This window comes from Sander vitreus, chromosome 5, assembly GCF_031162955.1.
Source record: "Sander vitreus isolate 19-12246 chromosome 5, sanVit1, whole genome shotgun sequence".
NCBI lineage: Eukaryota > Metazoa > Chordata > Actinopteri > Perciformes > Percidae > Sander > Sander vitreus.
In genome coordinates this window covers 2,547,501-2,570,826 of record NC_135859.1, presented here as the reverse complement: position 1 = coordinate 2,570,826, position 23,326 = coordinate 2,547,501, and the positions used below count along the sequence as shown (strand labels likewise).

The 23,326-nt window shown below is 41.1% G+C and overlaps 2 protein-coding genes across 4 annotated transcripts in view; one reads left to right on the top strand and one right to left on the bottom strand.

Annotated features, from left to right (window-relative positions):
• The first annotated feature begins 444 nt into the window (after positions 1-444).
• Positions 445-17,562, top strand: dgcr8 (DGCR8 microprocessor complex subunit). The gene is made up of 14 exons (XM_078250039.1): positions 445-558; positions 912-1,876; positions 3,248-3,410; positions 5,405-5,547; positions 6,317-6,650; positions 6,780-6,977; positions 8,298-8,399; positions 8,689-8,787; positions 9,372-9,454; positions 9,661-9,761; positions 12,621-12,727; positions 12,843-12,970; positions 14,307-14,420; positions 15,707-17,562. The coding sequence occupies exons 2-14, from the start codon at positions 1,190-1,192 to the stop codon at positions 15,788-15,790; spliced, it is 2,343 nt and encodes a 780-aa protein (XP_078106165.1). The 5' UTR covers positions 445-558; positions 912-1,189; the 3' UTR covers positions 15,791-17,562.
• A 1-nt stretch (position 17,563) lies between these two features.
• The window catches only part of trmt2a (tRNA methyltransferase 2A), an 11,532-nt gene continuing 5,769 nt past the window's right edge, over positions 17,564-23,326 (bottom strand). For all 3 annotated transcript variants that reach the window (XM_078250040.1, XM_078250041.1, XM_078250042.1), the window contains exons 6-12: positions 22,891-23,006; positions 22,659-22,770; positions 21,421-21,543; positions 21,046-21,121; positions 19,714-19,830; positions 19,533-19,629; positions 17,564-18,404 (exon numbers count right to left, since the gene is read on the bottom strand). In XM_078250040.1, the coding sequence (XP_078106166.1) occupies positions 18,245-18,404; positions 19,533-19,629; positions 19,714-19,830; positions 21,046-21,121; positions 21,421-21,543; positions 22,659-22,770; positions 22,891-23,006 (801 nt within the window). In that variant the 3' untranslated portion in view covers positions 17,564-18,244. The remainder of the gene's footprint in view (positions 18,405-19,532; positions 19,630-19,713; positions 19,831-21,045; positions 21,122-21,420; positions 21,544-22,658; positions 22,771-22,890; positions 23,007-23,326) is intronic.

The window sequence follows — 23,326 nt, the reverse complement described above, 5'->3', positions numbered from 1 at the left end:
AGAATATTTGTTCAGGTACACGGTCAGAGCTGTACATTGTTGAGACCTAGTATTCACAAAGGATTGCCAACACATTTCAGACCAGATTCTCTTCTTTTTTTTTCAGCCAAGGACCCCTTTCAAGTTAGAGAATATACGGGGACCGCCCTATGTACGTTTAAAAAAATGAATCACAGTTCCAAAAACATCTAAAGACAACTGTGAAATGTCATTCATTTGTTTCCATTTTTTATTTCTTGAATATTCTGACGTTGACATGTTAACGTGTTGCTCACCGTTTATATACTGTCTATGGTTGCTCACCGACCAACATGTGTAATGCTATGTATTGGTTGAATCATACCAGTAGATGTCGTACAACGACGTTGTGATTGGCCCGCTGATCGATCAATTATCAAAATGCCGGTACTGGGAGGCGGGGCCTGAGTTAGTTTGCCGCTGTGGTTTTCTTCAAGATGGCGGGGCTGCAGTTGAAGCAGTATGGCGGCGCATGGAGAATAAAATAATTTCGAAAGGTAGTCAGATGCCCAATAGGAGACAGCCGTTTCATATTTATCGGTGAGTATTTCTGTAGTCAACTGTTCTCGGGCAGGCTGACCTCTTATTCAGCCGCGAAAATCTGTAACGTTAAAGCCCATTGCCTTGTTTCCTGCTAGCTTATTAGCACGGGTGTTAATGTCACCAGGGGCCCGCTGTGCAGAGTAGACTGAACAGATGCGCTAAAACGAGGCTCTTCCCCTGTTATTTAACGATGAATTAGCTTGTTATTTGAACTTGGATTAACAGTAATCATATTCCCATGCCAAAGGACACATGTTACGTTGAAGTCAGATGTAAATTATTACAGTATTAGTCATTGAGTTGCACTAACTTGCCATCTAACGTTACTCTTACTGGTCCTTTCTTTCTAGCTCCCAGAAGAAACCAGTGGAGGATGATCAGTGCCTAGATCCCATATTAAGCTGAATGCATTGTGATTTCCAATAATTGAGACAGTGATTCTGACAGCTGTCTACATTAATGAAAAGAACAATGTAGTCAGCTTAGCATTTTCACCTCTGGTACGCGGTCTATACAGGGATGTGCTTCTGCATGCATTCTGGGTTTAGATAAGAAAGTCTCTCAACAGGTCAGATTTTTAGAATAAACATATTGGTCTGTATAAGTTGTAATTCGTTATACAGAGGAAATGGAGATAGATGATGTGCTACCCCCTCTCCCCTTGGAGCCACCTGATGATTTTGGCCAAGATGAGGGCAGGGCACCTCCACCACCTCCCCTGCAAACGTCCAGTGACGCAGAGGTAATGGACGTTAGCTCTGGTGGTGATGGATACACATACACCCCAGGGGACGGGGAAGCCAACCCACAGCAGGCCCTCAGCAAGGGCTCGATAACTTTCTATAGCCACCTCTCAGATGAGGCCAATGCCATCCCACCATGCCCTAGAACAGCCCGCCACGCTCTCCCAGTCACCGGGTTCCTACCAGACCTAAAGCTGCTTAGAGACGTTAAGATCCGCGTAAGCTTCACTGAAAGCAGCAATAGCAAAGACAGGAAGGTTTTGTACACGGGTGAAGGGCAGGAGGGAGGAAGTGATGACGGCTTAGACAGCGTAAATGGTGAGTTGCACGACTTGACTAGTGAGCAGGAAGTAGCCGAGGGTAGCTCTGGAGCAGGAAACCTAGCAGGCAGAAGATCAGAGGAGGCTGAGGTAGACTCGGAAAACAAGGTAGAGTTCGCCGTCCTGGACGAGTTGGATGACTTCTACGAGAACTTCCTGGATGACGACGACGTGGAGCACGGCGGCTTTAAGTCTGATGTCATAGTTCAGCAGGAGCAAGCAGATGAGGAGGCCGTAGCTTTCTCCTATGGGGTACGTCTGTTCTTATGTCTGCAGTAACCCTTGTCATTATAAGCTACACACCCGTTTTTGCCCTTTACTGTCAAACAGAAATACGGTAGGCCTAATACAGCACATACAGTCCATACAAGACAGGGCATTATCAACACGGTCATTAAACACAGCCTCCGCTGTCATTTCAATGAGACCACTGCAATGGCACAGCAGGGGGTGCAGACATGGCAACAGCAACAAAACAACAAGGTTGTCCAGTAAAGGTTGAACGTAGGTCACCTTTAGCAACAATGCAATATCATCCAGCAACACACAGAGTGGGCCAGTCTAACTCTCTGTACAGTACAATGACCAGCATTATTTTGCTGTTTACCTCGTAATAGATTTGAAAGTGACTGCTGCTGTAATAACATTCTCATAATATTCTAAACTGACTGACGTCAAAACAAAATAGAGTTATTGACATGCTGGATCATGTCTTCTCACTAATATCTGGAGCCACCCCTACAAAGCAACAAACAGTGCAGGTTGTAGTGGGAATGCAGCCTAATCAAGGCCAAGATTTCATGGTGGTGGGATTCCAAATTGAGACCACACTTTCATAAACCTTGAACCTTGTATCTTGTGTTGCTCCTTAACTCCCTGGTGTCCCCCACGTAAAAAAAAAAAACACCTGTAGCAATGCAGATACTTTGTTTTATTTGGTGAGATTGGCTCTGCTATGGTGTTATGTTGATGTAGTCGACAGTTAGAGGGTTTCTGCAATGTTGCGGAAAATAGAGGCTGGGTTATACATCTCTAATTATGCTACAGGGGAAAAATAGCACAAACAGCACCACTATGAATTGGCTGATACAATTTGGGATCGTCTAGTATGGATTAAGTATAGCTAGAACTAAGAAAAATAACCGTTGTAATGATTTCTTGATTTTTATTGTAACACTTGAGACCTTTTCTGCATCAAAATGTGTGACTGGTTGAGACAGAATCCTATCAAGCAGCAGACATTTAGTTATGTGTGTGTGTTTGTTTTTTGTTACTGAAAATGAGAAGGGAGATGCTGGAAGAGGTTAGTGCCATTTTTAATTTCTCCCATTAAATGCTGGGTGATTTGATGCAAGAGTAATCAATAGAAATAAAAAAGGAGGGCTCGAAACCGCTAATGTCATTTCATTTGTAGCAGTAGTTGATTTAGAGTCAGTATGGTCTGTTTGTCAATTCAGAAGGATTTAGCTTTTATGCGTCAAAGCGGCACTGATGTTTTTTTTCCCTATATGGGTGGTTTTGTTTTCTCCACCAATTGTTCACCTTATGGCATCACATCAGACAAAACTCCCTCAAACTGGTGACCCATCCTTCTCTCCCGGCCTTAACCATTGACTCTTCCAGGAGGAGTTTGACAATGACGTCGATGCTCTGCTGGAGGAGGGCATGCCAGTCCCAAAAAAGATGCGTCCGGCAGAGGACAAATTTGGCGGGGACAGTGATCATCAGTCAGATGGTGAAGGAGGTGTTCATCCCATGATGACCAAAATTAAGACTGTCCTGAAGAGTGAGTGATGGATCTGTCTGTTTTAGGGTTGGGTACTATCAAGGCAGTTTTGGAATGTGGTTTCAGTTCGATGGGGCACAATATGATCTGATCTATTCTAAACAGTATATGCTAGGTGTTAAATCTGTTTAAAAGTGAATTGATACAAAATATAGGTTAGTATTGGGTTTATAATTTTTAATATTATGTCATACAATAGTGTGCAGATATAGCTTACAATACAGGGTTTACCCGGGCAATTGGTTAGAGTGGTAAGAACTGCACGACTAAAAATGGACAACCAAGTAACCCCCCTTTCTGTGTTGTAGTGCTCTGAAATAGTATCACAGTCGAAAATGACACGCTGATGGGCACCTTTTGAACATGTGCACACTGCTGTTGGTCAGGTGGCGAGATGTAAAACACTACATGCAAGGACTCACTAAACTAATCAGGTTTGAAATCCTAATGGCGAACGAGTCAACTCTCGAGTCTGAAAAGTACATAAATGTAAACCTAAAAGTTTAGAAATGAGTATCCGAATTGCATTTTGTTAGTTCATTATGTTCAAACAAGCTCATTGTTCAAAGCGCCGCAGATCAGGTATCAAATAATTGTTTAAGGTGTGTGTGTGTGTGTGTGATCATAGAAATAAAATGGGATGGCATTTCATTTCCATGTGTGTGACCTAGAGCTGGGCGATATGGAGAAAATCAAATATCACGATATTTTTGACCAAATACCTCGATACCGCAACAATATTGTAGCGTTGACTATTGGTGCTTTCACAAAATATTTACATAATGAGATTTTTGATAAATAATCATCAGTAATGTGGATATAATGACTATGTGGGTAAAGGCAAATAATAGAACAGTTACAACAGTCTGGTAACAGAAAATGACATCACTTTACTGTAATGCAGCCTTTAAAACCAGGAAAACACTTATGCCATATTACGATATCCAAAATCTAAGACGATATCTCATATCAGGATATCGATATAATATCGATATATTGTCCAGCTCTAGTGTGACCTGAACTACAACATGTCGTAATGCCTAATCCAACTAGCTGGATGAAGAGCGAGTGTAGTGGTGAACTTTAAACTGATGTTCAGTAACGCTTCACCTGCATGTTTGGTCCTAACCTTACTTACTCCACCTAATTTTAATATCTTAAAGGACAATTCCGGCGCAAAATGAACCTAGGGGTTAATAACATATGTGTACCGAGTCAACCGTTCTCTGGGATCTGTTTTCATGCTAATCGGATGTGTCTCTAGCTTTAAACAAGCTACCGCAAAACCAGTGGTTAGCTGCTAATGCTAGCTTTCGGGGCAGAGGGTAAATCTATATTTCTACACCACTAACAAGGCTCAAAATAGCACCACACTTCCACGGTAGCATAATGAGGGTCCCTACATGTAAACTGAAGCATTGAGAACGTTGTAAGTGTACGGACAGTTTATTAAAAAGATAGTTTAGAAAGACAGTAGCGTTCAGGTTTACATTTGGACGCCATCTTAGAAAACAGTCATGAGCAGACGAACGCCGTGCAACCAGTAATCAGTAACATAGCTCAAACACGGCGTTTGTGATTTGACTGCTCATGACTGTTTCCGTGGAAGTGTGGTGCTATTTTGAGCCTTGTTAGTGGTGTAGAAATAGCAATTTACCATCTGCCCCGAAAGCTAGCGTTAGCAGCTAACCATTGGGTTTGCGGGTAGCTTGTTTCAAGCTAGAGACACATCCGATTAGCATGAAAACAGATCCCAGAGAACGGTCGCCTCGGTACACATATGTTATTAACCCCTAGGTTCATTTTGCGCCGGAATTGTGCTTTTAAAACTTGAATCCAAGCCTGAGGTGTGAATATCTTTGAAATAGTTGTCACACTATTAGGAGTTTTGTGGTAACACATCAAAGTCTTCTAATAGTTATTAGAAAAGTTCCCTACATAAAGTAATAGTGTAGTAATTATTGCCTGCATTTACATTTCCCCCCCTATGCCAGGTCGTGGGCGTCCACCCACTGAGCCTCTACCTGATGGATGGATTATGACATTCCATAACTCAGGCATTCCAGTCTACCTGCACAGAGAGACCAGGGTGGTTACCTGGTCCAGACCCTACTTCCTTGGGACAGGCAGCATAAGGGTAAGATGCAACACAAGTGTCTAATTAACTTGTCACACTGATTGACTAGGGCTGTCTTCCATTCAAATTTCATTTGTAATTCTTTTTAATATCCAAATATTTAATGCTCAAATGCAGCCTGTTATAAATGTGTACTACACTACTCAGGCTTATGCATTGTCAATGCCACTATAAGCATGTGGTTGTTGTTACGCGGTCTGTCCACTAGAGGTGGTAGTGATTTATAAGCAACCTGTTTCTTGCAGATTGTCACGTTACTGAGAATACTCCCGTAACTTATTGTTCATCAGACGTGACATGAGAAGAGGGAGATTAGCTAACGTTAGCCACCCTATTTATAAAAGAAACTTAGAAATTATATTCAACTTTCGGAATTTGTTCCAACAGCCCTAATGTGAACAGTTTTTCACAGTGGGTTTGATCTTACTAGTTGGGTGCTGTCTGTTACATATTTTGCTCCTGCCCTCAGTTTGGGCTGCTGGTCAGTGTTGAGCAACTGCCTCACAATAACACAATCTGCCACTGATGGCCTCCTGTCTGTTCAGGTCTCTTTCTCTTATCTATTCATTCCATTCCAAAAAAAAGAACATTTGATTACTGAAAAATAGCAACTTATAAGATTTATAGGAAATAAATAATTGATCTTTTTTTAAGGCCATGGACATATTCCAGCTTAGTTCTTGAAAGTCTGAGTGAAGTCAGCCATGGTGTCAAAGTGATAACACTGTTGACCTTTTTGTGACGACTCTTGGTCTTCCTTTTGACACAGAAACACGACCCTCCTACTAGCAGCATTCCTTGCCTACACTACAAGAAAATGAAGGATCTTGAGGAGAAGGAGCTGAATGGGGAGGCGACGCCTAATGACGTGGAGTCTCCTGTTAAGCCTGCCGATGAGGTCAATGGCGAACAGAGTGCAGGCAAGTCAGATGCTACAGCTGAGGAGCAGGACGGTGTCCCTCCCTCCAGTATGACTGACGGCAACCCAGATGTAGAGGCTACCACTAATAACAGCCTGCAGGTTAAAGCTCTCTGTGACATTGCCCACGGGGCCTTAGGACAAGTTAAGGCCAAGGTGGAGGTGTGCAAGGACGAGTCCATAGGTAAGGGCTTTTCACAGCATGTTTCCAGTTATGGACTTTTGAAAGGCCATTGTTATGTTTTTGCTGCCGTTAGAACTCAAGCAAGGTTTTTTTTAGTAAGTGATCTAACTTGATAAAACCTCCTCACAGAACTTGAAGAGTTTCGGCTGTACCTGGAAAAATGCTTTGACTTTGAACAAGTCACAGTAAAAAAGTTTCGTACCTGGGCCGAGCGGAGGCAGTTCAACAGAGACATGAAGAGGAAGCAGGCCGAGTCAGAGAGACCGATCCTGCCTGCCAACCAGAAACTCATCACACTGTCGGTCCAAGATGCACCAACTAAGAAAGGTAACAATTCTATACATTCATACTTGAATGTATGTAATACAACTTTTTAAGAAGAAGGCAGGTGTTCATTTTGTATTATTGTTTACCAATGAAACCATAAAATAAAACAAGAATATGTTTATCCTTATAGAGTAGTCTGTGTAGCCTAGGGCTGGCTACTGTATTCAATACTTTTTAGGCACAGACCGCATTGCCTCTAAAGCACTGGGTCTCAAGCTTTTTTCAATAATGTTCCAACTTTGAACAGTTTTTTTTTTTTTTAACCATGTACCCCCTAACCAGCGCGAATAATTTTTGGTAGAAAAGTCTCTATAAAGAGGAAGAATACAGCGATGTCAGCGATAGATTTACTAAACAGCCTTGTACCTGGGAAAACATTTAAATGCTGATGACACAAAAAAGCCTGACAAAACCTTGGAAAAAGACAGTAGAAAGAAGGAAGTAAGGCAAGAATAGGTCGAAAATAGTAATAAAAACTGTGGGGGGAGAGAGAGGGGGAGACATGCAGGAAGTTGTCACAGGTCGGATTCGAACCCTGGACCTCTGCGTCGAGGCATGAACCTCAGTATATGTGCGCCTGCTCTACCCACGGCCACAGAACTGAGAGGTTTTTAAACGGGGTTCGGCGGGACATTCAGGATGACAAAGACGTTCACGTAATAAACTAAACGAGCTAAGTTAGCCCTCCATGCTAACGCGTCCTAACTACTAAGTTGCTTAGGGTAATAAAATAAAAACAAAGAGGCTCTGTAAAATGAACCAGCGTGAACCAAGACTAATACACTTTTATTAACTCCCATATTGACAACGGCAGCGCGTAAAGCTAGCTTTACTTCTTCTGTTTTTACCCCTCACAATAAAGCCCAACTTAAATAAAATGTAGTGTACACTACACTAACGACATTTTGTTGCCGACACTAGATATCAAACAAAAGCCAGAGACTGGGGGGATTTACAGCTCACAGCAACTTCTAGTTCTAAGTAGAAGGCAGGGTATAACCTTATTCTTATCTGCCTCGGACAAGCTTCTATTCCTGCGGGCAGCTCAGTCTCACCCTGGGTCCGGTTCCACAGCTGCCACTACCCGTCGCTGACATATTCACCGAGCGGACAGGACAACATGTTGGAATGATTTTAGCCAGGAGAGCAGCGTGAAAGCGATACGCACTCACTCAGTGAGCGCTCCTGACAACACCGACTGACAACAACAACCAAAAAATGACTGCTCGACTCAGCCCTAATATCTGTGCTATCATTGTTAAAGCTGTCCTTTTTTTAAGTTTGTTTGTTTGATGCATTTTCATTTTTCTATTTTAACAGAATTTGTCATCAACCCTAATGGGAAGTCTGAAGTTTGCATCTTACATGAATATATGCAGCGTGTCCTAAAGGTTCGACCTGTTTACAACTTTTTTGAATGTGGTAAGTTCTTTTTTGCAAATGTCCTTTAGAGAATTGAGGTGTTTAAAGTCCTATGCCATTCTTGCCTTATCAGGATTAAAAAAAAGTTAGCAGGTTTATATTGTGATGTGTAAATCTACTCTGCTCACTTTCGTCGTCTACAGCCCAGCACAGTACACACATGTTCATTAGCCCCTTTTGTAGTCCCAGAAATGTGCACACAAAACTACTGCTATTACCTCCTATGAATGAACGTTTGTTGTTGAGTGTAACTTGATATCAAATCAAACTGAATTTGTGTGCCCCGCAGAGAATCCAAGTGAACCTTTTGGAGCGTCGGTCGTTATAGATGGAGTAACATACGGCACAGGAACCGCAAGCAGTAAAAAACTTGCTAAGAATAAAGCTGGTAATTCCTTTTATTTACAGTACTTGGCATTGTGATAGTTGGTGTATTTCACAGCTGAAGATACATTATATTAGCTCAGAGTACTACTGTCAGTGGGTGAAGACATTGGTTTGCTTAGGGAGACATTTTGCAAAATCCCCATCGTAAATATTTTGTTCCAATTGTCTTAAATGTACAGCAATTACATCTGTTTAAGGGCTTCTCACAAAAACCGTCTTGGACCTGGGTGTATAATAATCAAACTATATTTTACACATCATGTTGTAGGTGGATGGCACTGACTGGAATGGAACATATGTGAATTATAGTAGTTTGTAGTTTTCTTTAACCAAATGAATCTGCTGACTTACCAAATGCTTACTGTTACCCAGTTTGGTGTAGCCACAAGAGTGCTTATAAATGGAAGACAGAGTTGTTCCCACCCACTTCATTTGCTATCACAACAGTCACTCATCTTTGTCGCACCTTCTGCAATAAAGACTACAATATACTTACTATATTCAGTAGATAGTTGCACGGGTAAATTTGCATGTTGTAATACGTCACTTCTTTTGCTCCCAATGGTAATTTGGTGTAAACTTCAGCTCGAGCCACACTGGAAATCCTCATCCCTGACTTTGTGAAGCAGACCTCGGAGGAGAAGCCTGTTGAGGGCGATGAACTGGAGGTATTTCTTTTTCTTTTTCCTATTTTTGACGTTACATTTTTTTTACCTGGAATCTTTTTCAGTAAAGTGGAATAGAGTAAGCTAAAGGTCATGTACGTGTCGCCAACATTGAAGGCAGGTAACATGATTTGGACAAGAATTGTTGCCAACGATAGAATAACAGCGTAACGCACAACAATGGTAACACTCTGTACTCTCCTCCACAGTATTTTAATCATATTAATATAGAAGACTCAAGGGTGTATGAGCTGACCAACAAAGCAGGACTACTTTCGCCATATCAGATTCTTCATGAGTGCCTTAAAAGGTAAGAGGTTATGCATTATGGCACCAAACAAGTACATTTTTATGAATATTTTTGGTTGTCATGTTTTTTTCTTTCAAGATTATATCTATAATGAAGTTTATTCTGATGCAGTGCATTACAATGGAACACAGTTCATTGCATTGAACACAAAAAAATCTGCACGTTATGTAGATGAACTAAATCGACTCCGTCTACCTGCTAATGGCATGTGTCCACCAAAGGGTCTTTCCTGACGCCAGTGTATTTTTTGAATCCTTTGCAATAATACTTTCACTGTTTTTATCATATTTACTCACATTTGGTATAGGGTTGCCCGATATTGACAAAATGTGATATTGAGTGTGAATATTGCGATATCGATATTCATTCCGATATTCTTAAACATATATGAAAACACAAAAGTTGAAAACGCATCAAAATAGATTCATAGAATATCAAAACAACAGATTTTCGTACAACACAAGGGTTTATTTAAACGCACGCTTCGCAGTTCACACTCTCTCTTTCTGTCCTCACACTTCTCGTTTCTTTCGCTGTCTCTATGCGCGTCTCACAAAATACACGGAATATTGCATACTTTTCAGTACATTTTCAATATTGATATTGCACAATGTGATATTGCAAAAAACGATATTGAGTCGATATATCGTGCACCCCTGATATGTTATTTTTTTCGGGTCACCGAGAGTTGAAAAATGTTTAACTCTGGGTAAAACTTGTCACTGTCAGATTTTACTCAGCCATCCAATCACAGTGGAGGAGGGGCGGGACAAATACCACGAAGCCCAACCATCGCATGTACACGTGCTGAACGACTTTAATGACCTGTTGGGTCATTGTTGCCAAGGACAACAAAGAGCCAGGGGCCTGTTGCACAAAACCAGGATAAGGGATTAAGCCGGGATATTCAACTTATCCTGGATGAATTTAGCTTTGATTTGGTTGCACAAAAGCAGGTTGAATTAAACCCAGCCAAGTAACCATGGAGATTTATTCTTTGCAGCTAGCCTGCTCCAGAGCGGGCTAACAGCCGGGCTAACAGCGGGGCTAACAGCCGGGCTAACAGCCGGGCTAACAGCGGGGCTAACATTAATCCTGGAGACTGACGTGTTAAATCAGCTGCTGCTCTGATCCGAAATAAACATGTTTAACAGTTATTCCTTTGTCTTCTGAATGTGTTCTGCTTTATTTTTATTAACATGCATTACTTGTCACTATTGCGGTCACAAGTTTGATTTAAATCCTACTATTGCAGTTGTTTGGATGGTAAGAAATTGTTGCACTGGTACCGGAGATAAAGTGGGACAATGCGGAGGAAAGGGGCTTTTCCTCCGCTGCTCTCCCCATGAATATGGAACATGGAGAGGCAGGGGGAGGCGGGGGGATCCTCCCACACCGTGCAGCGGACTTTAAAGGAGACTATTAGCGTCAATAACGACGACAACTGCACCTGACCAAACGTCCGTATTTTACCAGATGGGAGTGAGAATGTGTTGGAACGCCACAAAGCTTCTTAATCTTTTTATTTTGGTGCCGTCACGCATCTTGGAGCTTGAGAGTGAGAAAAAAAACCCTGAATAATAGGTTATATTGTTTTACAGATATGCTTACAGTGTGTATTGAAGTCAATTACTACTTTTTCTAGTTTTTGTCCAGTCATGTTTGTTCTGTATGAACATTAATTGTAGAAAGATATTTAGAATTAGACATAGCTTATAGAGATTTGTGGATATGGTTGTAAAACCTATTCTCTTATTATGAATAAGGGTTTGAAATTAAGCCTAGTCCTTAGGGTAAATGTCCAGAGGAACATTAATTCCCTCTGCTCACTTTTAAGGCAAAGTAGGCTAAATAATAAAACATTTTATTTATATAGTGCTTTACAGGCTCCTCAAAGACACTTCACAGTACAACCAGCACATAAAAACAGATACAGCAATAAAACCAACACAAAACAAGCATATTAAAAGCTATTAAAAAATGTGGAGTGACTAGTAGGCCCTAAGTAGATCTTTTTAAATCCTTACGCATTGTTTTGTCTGTCTGGACTTTTTTTCTCTCTGATAACAACAGCCGTATTTCCCTTTTTGCATATTATATGTTTCACCTCGTAACAGCTGCAGCTCAGCGGGTTAAAGATATGCCGCACGCGTCTTCTCCATTTCTGCATCAGTAAATCTGTGATTGATACCATGGTCTATTTAAGAAAGCCGTGAACGTGCACTTATCCCAACTATCTACACCTGGCTGACACCGCTTCACCTTCTCATCCTGGCTCGGCAAACGTGCAACCGATTAAGCCGCGATGAGCGGACCACACTAAGTCAAGCTGCGCTTTCTCAGTTATCCTGGATTTCTTCATTCTACTTTTGTGCAACAGGCCCCAGGTTGCAGATAGGCCTGTCACGATAACACATTTTGCTGGACGATAAATTGTTCCAGAAATTATTGCGATAAACGATAATATTGTCATTCTGAGACCATTTTCATCTAATATAATGATAATGGCATAATAATGCAGGTACACCTTTTCAAAGATCAATAAACCTTTATTTCTAAAGAATATTTAACGCTGGAACTGGAAGACATTTTAAATATCCAACAAAACAACCAAAAACAATAAATAACGGAGACTCTCAGTCTCCGTTAACAAAAAATGCACTGGGATGAAAACCAAACGCAATCAAAAACAAATTAAATGGAATGTTTTCCAGCCGCGATAATTTTCCGTTTAAAAATGATCTAGCTCATTTTTATTTATTATGCGATTAATTGATTTACATTGCATATTGCGACAGGCCTAGTTGCAGATATATATAAAAAAAATAATATGAATGTACTGTTATGTCTTCCCTGTAGAAACCATGGAATGGGAGACACCAGCATTAAATTTGAGGTGATCCCTGGGAAAAACCAGAAGAGTGAATATGTGATGACGTGTGGGAAGCACACCGTGCGTGGCTGGTGTAAGTAGATCCTAATCCTCATCTACCCACATAGTGACAGTGAACCAGTACAACAAACCAACATACATAACATACAAGCAGCTTTCAGTGACATGTTTTGTCCCCTTGCCACCAGGCAAGAACAAGAGGGTTGGCAAACAACTGGCATCTCAGAAGATCTTGCAGATGCTTCATCCCCACGTCAAGAACTGGGGTTCACTGCTCCGCATGTACGGCAGAGACAGCAATAAGATGGTCAAGAAGGTAAGTACGCTCTTAAACCAGAATCGGAAGAGGATTTATTGCCAAGTAAGACACTTAAAGGTACACTGTATAGTGTTTTTATAATCGATGTCTTCATTCATAAATATGTCCTCATCGGTGTAAAATGACCTCTGCCAATGATCTGACCTATCCTCATAAGCGAAGAGTTTCTTATCTGTACATTGGACGGGCAAGTCCAAGGAGGCTTCCATGTCGTTCCGCCATTTTGAAAAACTCCAATCGCTGAGAGGGACATAAAGCACTAGTCTACCTGTCTAGCTAATCCACAACGCGTTTTCGTTCTGAGTCAGCGTCAAGTGACTGAAACGGAGAAGGAGATCAGTGGGAGGCGCTGGTCACTGCCCCCGTGTGAAAGCCTGCGCTGCCCTTTAGTTCATAATGGAGGATCAGACTTACGCCGAGCCACAGGAGAAGGAATCCTCGCCGCCAAAAAAAGCGAAGACATGTTGTCATAGCTTCTTGGTACAAAGCTCCTAAAGCTTAGTTCCATATAAATGCATGGATAATTTGTTGTTTTGTCGTTGGTGAAACACAATATTGACCTTGTAGTTGAAAAAGGAGCCTCATATAAGAATGACATTTCCTCCTATGGAGTCCGTTCATTCGCATTCAGAGATCGGCTATTTTTGACTTAGAAAATGGCGGATAGCGTAAACACCAACTGCTAACGTGAGTTGCTCAAAACCTTTCTTTTTAGTAAACTCTGGGTACACAAACAATGTTGTCAATGCTTTGGTTAAGGTGTAGAGCCCCTGGTGATACTTCAAGCAAAGTCTCATGTTGTGTCGAGCCTTCTTAGTGGTTTAAAAAGAGCTATTTTGAGGCTAGCATAAAAGTGCCCCTAGCACTCCCATTCAAAAGGTCATTTAACCGAAAAACGAAAATACGGTAAATCTTAAAAGTGGCGATTCCGTCCTAAATATGCTTTTAAATGAAAGTTTGACTCGGGTATATTCACAAAAAGACCCTAGGTTGCATTTTGGCGAGAGTTACACTTTAAGAGGATAAGAGATGTGGTTATGAGGATTGTGTTAACTCTGTTTCCACCTCACGTAGTGCTGCCTGCCAATACGGTCAACAGTCGAACCCTCACAGCAATTAAAACGTCTTTTTTAGAATAAAACCCTCTCACTGGAGAACCTTTCCACTTTGAGTAAGCAGTTATCGGGCTATTTCAGTTGTACTTGCCATTAACACTTTTCCTTGCTAACTTCACTACCTGCCACATCAGAGAACCACCAGTGAAATGCTCTAAATGAAGATAATTCATTATGCAAGCACATCTCATGACTTAAAAACACCTGGTCTTTTGCAGGAGAGCTCTGACAAGAGTGTGATTGAGCTCCAGCAGTATGCCAAAAAGAACAAGCCAAACCTTCACATTTTGAACAAACTGCAAGAGGAAATGAGGAAACTAGCCACGCAGAGGGTGAGAATTGTTCCCTTTTTATGCAGCATGCAGAACATCTATTTTGAATGCCATTTGGATTGTAACCACTGTTAAATATGGGTCCTGTCTTCCACAACCCCCAGCCCAACTTTCTATGGCTGCTGTGTAACTCAGAACTTAGATTTCCTTTTTGAAATTGGTTTCAAACACGAATGAGGGAAGAGTAATAAATAGGCCAAAGCAAAAATCCAAGCAGACATTTTGACAGCACAGCTGGTACTAACATTAACGGTGGCTCTGTTCTATTCAAGTGAGCCAGCAGGCACAATTCCAGGACCCTGAAACTGAAGCAGCTAAATAATTCATTTTATGATTCACACCTGTGATGTCCCCACTGTGACATGTTAAAATGTCGCCTGGGAGAAATGCCTCCTGTATTTGCTTTCAGAGTGTAGGACTTCGCACATTCATTTTCGGTCTGTTTGTTTGTGACATTTGTTTGTTTATTCTTCCCCTGACAAGAACCAAAAGGGTTTACGTGTTGTACATCAGACATGTTGTCACCAGAGAGCTTGTTGAAGGAAAGACGAGGTGGTAGTTTGGGTGGTAGAATTTCGTTCTTGGCAAACGGTAAATCTGCAGGGCCTCAATTAATGACATTGCCACTGCCGTGTAGAGCCCGACCGATGGATCAGCGGGCCGATATTATCGGCTGATATTAGGTATTTTCCAAACTATCGGTATCTGCATTTATAATGGCAGATTAAATGAATATTTTTTAAAAAAATTAATAAAAAGGGACAAAACCCCCTTCAACCATGTTCTGAGTGTTGGCGTTGCATAGTTTGTCCACCAGAGGGCGCTCTGCAACCTCCCTGTTTAACCCTTTAAGTTTCATATCTTAAGTTTGTATTTTTATACATTTTATTTATCAGAACTTTAATATATTTTGATGTTCCTCTGTTCTGTTGTGACAATAAAACAAACACGTTTATTTTTAAACTGAATTATCATATTTTAGTGAGGACTCAGAAATAACTACAAATAACTAATGTTAGGGAAATCTGTTTGTTTTCTTACGTTTTTTTTTTTTTCTGGATTTCAAAAAAATGTATATGTATGCGCCGATATATCAAATTTTTCACCAAACACCAAATATTTGTATCTATCTGCCTTAAAAATGCTTTATTGGTCGGGCTCTACTGCCGTGATTTCTATATTTTAGAATTGAGAATGGATTAAGCTTTCTTATTTTTAACATCTTGTATCGTTTTCAGAATGCGCTCGTCATAATTTGCTTGCTTTTTATTGTATTTCTGTACCAGGAGGAAACTAGGAAGAAACCCAAGATGACCATAATGGAGTCTGCCCAGCCAGGGAGTGAACCCCTCTGCACTGTTGACGTTTAAGTCTCGAAATCACTGATGGAACCACAGCACTGAAACCCTGTCACTGTCAGACATGGCACACACACACGCACACCACCATCCGTCACCTAATTATGCATCACTGAGATCTAATGGCAATATAGTTCCACATTGACCTGGCCAGGTAGCTTGCTGCTTGCTTCCTTCGCCCATGTTTTATTGGTTCAGCTGGTAGATGTAAGGGTAGGTCTAAATGCACTAACTGACAGTAGAGCAAATATCGTCTACCTCTCTAGATGCATCCTCGCTATGCCACTAGAAAAATAAAAAAAATCGCCCAGGCTACAGAGAAGTTAATGTGACTTGATAACACATGAACCACATCAAAATAGAAATGCATGCTTGTTTTGATTGTCGTTTTTAACAGTCGCAATAGTACCAGCACCTATTAGTTTTGTTTGTGCTTACAGTATTTGAAAGGGACTACTAATACTTGTATTTATACCATTTGTTTAATTAGGGAAACAAAGTTACTTGTTTATTGGGTATTTTGCTGGTCTGTGTTCTGGATTTTTTGGCTGATGGATACAAAACTTTTGTTTTTCCTCAGAATGGACAGTTGCTGTTTTGGTTTGCACGATTGAAAACATGTTGAAGTGATGACTATTCAGAACTATTGTTATGCACTTGTGTCCCGTCAGATATTTTTGTTGACTGATCATGTTGGTACAAGATTTTCTGCTTTTAGGATATTTGGGGTGACTTGCATTTGGAGGGAATTGTTGCCTTTTTTTCGTCTTTTGCTTTGGCAATGCAAGTCTCATCCTGCTTCCCATGCCAACACTGCAGTAAACCCAAGCACATAGTACTGTATTATGTTTAGGGCAATTTATCATTTCTTTGATGCTCTATGTTCTTGCTAGCTTTTATTAAAGTAATAATGCCATGCACACCAACTAACCATTTGGTACATTTCCGTAGCTTTTCCGTTTTGGTGCCCTTAAGAAATTAGGTTGGCTACGTGTTGCCTTAGTTCATCCATTTCATGAAGGGCTCAGAGTATAATAAAGTACATTGGACCTAAAACACCCTTCAACAGGAAGAAGAAAGACCAAGTCCCCTTTACTTGATGAAGCATTTATTGTTAAGCCAGTTAGTATTTTAATGAAGAACAGCTGTAAAACAGATACTTTAGGGAAAATGCCTCCAGCATGTGCCGATTTTTAAAGACTCAATCCTTAATGGATTGTGTATTTTGTCATTGTGATAATTGATCAGTTTGACCACAAGTAGAATACATTTTTCAAAAGGCAGCCTTGTAAAAATGTAATTGGTACACTGATGTATACAAAATGCGATTGAGACACAAGCCGATGAAAGTGTGTATACCAAAGCTTACATACAGTCTTATGCATTTTATAGAATTAATGTTGCTGCAAACTACAGAAACATCTTGACATGGAAAAATACATACCTTACTTGCTGGAACAAAAATAGAAACTGCTGTGCATTTTTGTTAAAGTATTTGGCCTGTGGTTTTTCTACAACATATTCAAGGACACATTGCAGTTTAAACACAAGGCTGTTGTGATATTATAGATTGCTTTAAGAATGTGCTTTTCCCCCCTCTGTGCATTTGTCTTGCCAAGTGTGTCGGTGTGAAGAAAAAAAAATACTGCTTTGACATGTGTTGCTGTTGAGCTGTACCAATGAATTGTTTTGAGATGTTGCTGCCTAGAAAATGACGTATTGCAACCTGAGCTCTATGACTTCAGTGATATTTGTTATGCAAAATAAAATGTCTTGACTAATGACTAGAAGGGCTTTGTTTTATTCAGTCCCAGAATGATGAAACACTCATACAAGAGAAGGTTGACAAAGGTTAATCTATTTAGTCCATAGTACCCACAGTTTAACAAGGTATCAGTTCCAGGAAACCAAAGACTAAAATTTTAATCTAAATAGCTTTGTGGTTTTAAGACAGCTCATAAAGTAACCCACTTCTGAGTGAACACAGCTGACAACAGTTCTTAAACTAAAAAGGCAAAGGGAATGTCCATAAAGCTCAGTTATAAGCAGAAAACTGTTCATACTGTTAACAGTTTATTTGAAGCTGAAATGAATATTGCATTACAAGCTAAGGACTGGTGAGTGGTAAATAGATATTTGGATGTACTGACCCTTTGAAGTAATGACTATTGGGCCTTACACATTACTTAGACGACCAAGGGGAAAAAATGCTTTTAATATTAATTTCAAAGGTTCCTTGGAGTACTGTGTGTACATACATTTCTAGTATAGAAAGCCCATGCTACCTATCAAAGGCCAGGGTACAAAGTGACGCAACTAATTTGTTTACTTCTGCTTTCAAAAACCGGCTAAGCCTGACCTAGCATACTGCAAAATAAATGGATTTAACAGTTTCACCCTGCATTCTCCCGATGAATGCACTATGTACTGTCGTAGGCGGGTTCAAATACAGCCCCCGCCTCTTCCTTATTGCTTGCTGGCCTGCTGCTGCTGGGAGTCGTAGTCCACCCTCTCCAGCAGCAGAAGCATCTCAACGTGCATGGTCTGAGGGAACAGATCCACGGCCATGGCTCGCACTGGACGGAACGGGGCCCCGTGAACTCTGTTGGATGGCGCTCTGCACAGACTAAAAGACAAAAAGTTACAACACAGGATTGACTTTTATAGAACCGACCACCTTTAAAGTGCTCATATTATGCTCATTTTCAGGTTCATAATTGTATTTAGAGGTTATATCAGAATCCGTTTATGTGGTTTAATTTTCAGAAAACACCATATATGTGTTGTACTGCACATTGCTGCAGCTCCTCTTTTCACCCTGTGTGTTGAGCTCTCTGTTTTAGCTACAGAGTGAGACATCTCACTTCTGTTCCATCTTTGTTGGGAGTCGCACATGTGCAGTAGAACTGCGGGCTCGGGCTGCATTTTTCTGTCCGAGCCCGGCTCACGTCCGACAGGCATTAAGATATTTATGTCCGAGCCCGACCCAATCTCGTTTTTTTCTCATACTAATGACACATACGTTTGTTTGTGTGGAAAGCTTTTACTAAGAAACTGTAGGAAGGCATTTAGAAATGTCAACAGATGAGGGCATCAGCGCACACGGGGCAACAAGCTCACGTTAACACAGACGCGCACCTACATAATAAGCTTTTTTTAAATTGAAAATGTTCAATGCCTTATCGCGCTGATGTGACCGAGCCGGACCCGAACCTGAACATCATTTCTAAATATCTGCCCAAACCTGGCCCGTCGGGTCCCGACCGGCTCGGTTCGGGTATCCATCCTCTAATGTGCAGTACCTAGGTAAGGACTATTAGCCAGTCAGAAGCAGAGTATGAGGGTGTGTCCTGACAGTACCTAGGTAAGGACTACTAGCCAGTCAGGAGCAGAGTATGAGGGTGTGTCCTGACAGTACCTAGGTAAGGACTACTAGCCAGTCAGAAGCAGAGTATGAGGGCGTGCCATGCTAGCAGCTAGGCGAGCATTATAACGTGTGTTACAAAGTGACCACGTTTGTCTCTGAAGTAAAGGCTGGACTACAATAGATAACGTGCACAAAAAAAAGATCTAGATATATAAGGTAAGGGAAAAAGCCAAAAAGCATAATATGAGCACTTTAAAATGTTATATTACAGTAGAAATATTTATTCAGGGTTTTGTTTTACCTTTCACAAGTCAGTTAATAAAGCGGATACCCACAAACAAATTGCTGCTTTAAAAACAGCAACATGATAAACACATAATGACTCACTCAATGAAGTTGTTCATGGCTGCCTTAGCATTGCATGCCACATAAACCAGCCTCTTCAGATGTTCGGCCCTCCTGATGGCCAGGATCACCTTGGAATCTGTTTCATCAAGACCAAAACCTGATATGTGACAAGTCCTGAAGCGAGTGAAATTCATTTTCATGCATTGACCCGTTTACTCACGTAGGCCTGCCCTCGGCGGATCCACAATGGCTGTGAGGTTGGGTGACACGAGAGCATTGAGAATGTTGGGGAACACGTCCTCTGCTTTCCCACAGTGGAACTCAACATTACTCAGACCTTCAAATACAAACAAATGAAAAACCAATTTAAAAAAAAACAAAAAAACAGAACATGCACTTTTAGTTGATGCGCAAAATATGTCATTTGAAACCAGGACTGCACGGTACCCATCCACCACTACCAACTTATCAATACCATCATGACCTCTATGCTCTTTACACACCGACAAAAACATTAAGGGGGAAACACTAAATATTTCCAATTACTACAATAAGTTTGGAAAAAATTAGATTGGATAAGATAGTACTTTTGGTCACACTTTACTTGAAGTTATCTACATACAACCCAGTCTGACAGCAGTTTGTGAAATGGTCACGTTATTTAATCTACTGATTTGAGTACACGGACACGTTTATCTCGGTTTTTTTCGTGGTGGCCAGCACGTTTTTTTAAACTAATGTATTTCAATGGGAAGCATCTTTCGTGATCACAGCACAACTACGGTAGCGAGTAGTGTGAAATGCCGAAAATCTGCGCAGGGAGGTTGGTTGGGGTGGTGGATGGGTCAAACACCACAGGACTTTCACCCCGGAGACCGGGGATCGTTTCCCCGTTTTTCCTTTTCCTAAACCCAACCGTCCCGTTGTTGTCGCGTGTCCCCCAGAGACTGCGGATCGTGGCCCGCGTGGGACGTTTCCTTTCCCCGTTGTTCTTTTCCTAAACATAACTGTCCCGTTGTCCCCGCGTCCCCAGAGACCGTGGATCCTGTCCCGGCGTGTGATATGTCCTTTTCCCGTTCTTTTCCTAAACCCAACCTCCGGGTCAAGATGCGTCCCATTACGTGCTGACCACCACGAAAAAAAGCGACAAACGTGTCCGTGTACACGAATCACTAGATTAAAAATAACATCACCATTTCACGAACTGCGGTGAGACCGTGTTGCTACATAAGAGTGACATAACACTGTCATGAACACGACACTGTCATGACACATGAACCCTAACCAGTCATGACAAAAACCGGATGACACTAAAAGCAGCGTTATGTCATAACGTTTATGACTTGTTTATAATGTTTATGACACGTTCATGACTGTGTCATGACACTCTTATGTAGATACCCTTAAGTGTAACTGAACTTTTTTTGTCGTGAGGGATGTTAAATGAACATCTATTAACTTAAACCGTCATTACGGACCATCCTACATGTAAGAATATTCCCACTGCATACATAAATCACTGGCGGTAGTTAGAGGTTGTCTGGCCTCTTACCGTTGAGCTTTGCATTAACTTTGGCATCTTCCACAGCTTCCTGGCACAGTTCGATCCCAATCACCTTCTTCACCCTCTAGAGACAAAAGTCAACGGAAATGTCAAAACCGGCCAGAACCTCCATTTTCACACCAGAAAGAATAGAAAAAAATAGTGCAGAGGTTGCTGTATGTGAGAGGAAGTTGGTACTTGTAATGCAAGAGTGGTCATATTCTTTGCTCAATTTCAAAAAAAAAATTGTAAAAATTACAAAAAGGGTATACACAAAAATGATGAGAAACATAATACAGTTATCTATTGCTCACTCCTGTCAGTTGTAATTATCAAAACAAGGTCAAAGGTGAATTAAGTCTGTGTGACAGACGACTAGGTCACCTTAGCCAGAGAGATGCCGATGGTTCCAGTCCCACAGCACACATCCAGCACTGTGCTGTCCCCATCCAGCTGGGCCCATTCCCCCACAGCAGAGTACAGCACCTCTGCAGCTCCTGTATTCACCTGCCAGGACAGGAACCAGCATGTATTTGCAGTGATTTTTTGGGGCATTTCAGCCTTTAAAAAGGTGCACTATGAGTTCCTACATGGTCACTTCCGTTGACGTTTCAAGTAAATTTCAAACAAAACAGAGCGAGCTCGCCCCTCCCCCCATGTTTCCGTAACTGTCATGACTAACTGACTAACTGTCACTAACCCCCTCCCCCAACCATCTTGTCAGTGATTGGCTGGAGCGTGGTTTGTTGTATTTTGGTGCACAGCCTGTGCCTCTAGTGTTTGTTTGACCTTTACGACCCCTGTGTTGTCTCCCGAGACCGGGCTGTTTCACGGTGTGTTCAGGGGGCAGGCAGCTAGCGAATCAAGGAGAGATGCCTATGATTTGACACAAAAATGAAATCGCGCTGAAACTACGCAGGAACTCATAGTGCACCTTTAATGGAAAGAACAGCTAGATATGAAAAGGGGAGAGAGAGAGGGAAGACATGCAGGAAAATCATCTCAGGTCGGACTCGAACCCTTAACTAACTATCACTATCTCTCACACAACCAGCTGAGCTAACCCGGCCACTAACTAAGTACATTTACTCAAGTGCTGTACTTGAGTACAAATTTGAGGTGCTTTCTACTTCACTACATCTCAGAGAGAAATGTTGTACATTTCACTCCACTACATTAATCTGTTACAGCTTTAGTTACTAGTTACTTTACACATTAAGGATTTCTGCACACAAAACACATGGTTTATAAAATATGGTTTTATTGTAAACTGAACTACCCAAAAATATCACGGCCTACAAGTTCATCTGAAAAGATTAGCTGATTAAACACTTAGTTGATTGACAGAACTGTTTGGATCGTTTCCAGTTTCTAGAATATGAGGAGTACTTTTAATACTTTAAGTACATTTTCCTGATGATACTTATATACTTTCACTTAAGTAATATTTTCAATGCAGGACTTTTACTTGTAACAGTTTGGCAATATAACTTTTACTTAAGTAAAAGAACAGAATACTTCTTCCACCACTGCGTATTTATGTATTGCAATACAATAAAAAGGAAAGGAAACACAAAGTACTTGAATTTGCTGGGGAACTCTCGGAGGTAAATCTTTAGTACCTGGAAGAAGGAGTGAGGAGATATTCTGAACTTTAGACCCAGGAGTTCCTCATGAATGCTGCCTTCTCCAGCCACCAGCTCACAGGGCAAGTCCTCCAGGTTAGGAGAAGTCCTGGGAAGCCAAAAATGCCAATTTAGTGCAGTATTTATAGTCCGCTCTCTACCGTTTGTCCTGCTTTTCCCCCCCCTGATGCTGTCAGTCATCTTGTGGAGCATCGGGATCTTTTCCTACCTTTGACCCTCTCTAACAAAGTAAAGAGAGGTTATGCCGCTGTCTTTCCCCTCTCCCTCGGTGAAGTACTTCTTCATGGAGCTCTTTAATGCATTGACTTCCTCTTCTTCAAGTTTCTAGGGAGTCATTAACAAGTAAAGATATCAAAAAGGAGAAATCTAACCGTGTGATTCTATTATCAGAAACGGGATCGTGCACAGTTGGTAAGCAGAACATGTCCTCACTAGGGCTGCACAATATATTGTTTTTTTATCGTCATTGCAATATTAACTGGCGCAATATACATATCATGGAAGGCTGTGACATTCACTCAGATTTTTTTGCGTTAGTTGAAAGAAAAAAGAAACTGACACTTTAGTGGGGCCTTATATATTCAATTCAACGTTCAATTTGTTCAATAAAAGTAGGTTGGAAATGATTTCCTTTCATTTGTCTT

Coding starts and splice junctions, on each gene's coding strand:
- dgcr8 (XM_078250039.1), top strand. CDS start 1,190: ATGGAGATAGATGATGTGCTACCCCCTCTCCCCTTGGAGCCACCTGAT. Junction 5,548..6,316: donor TTGGGACAGGCAGCATAAGG/GTAAGATGCAAC, acceptor CTTTTGACACAG/AAACACGACCCTCCTACTAG. Junction 12,728..12,842: donor GCACACCGTGCGTGGCTGGT/GTAAGTAGATCC, acceptor CCTTGCCACCAG/GCAAGAACAAGAGGGTTGGC.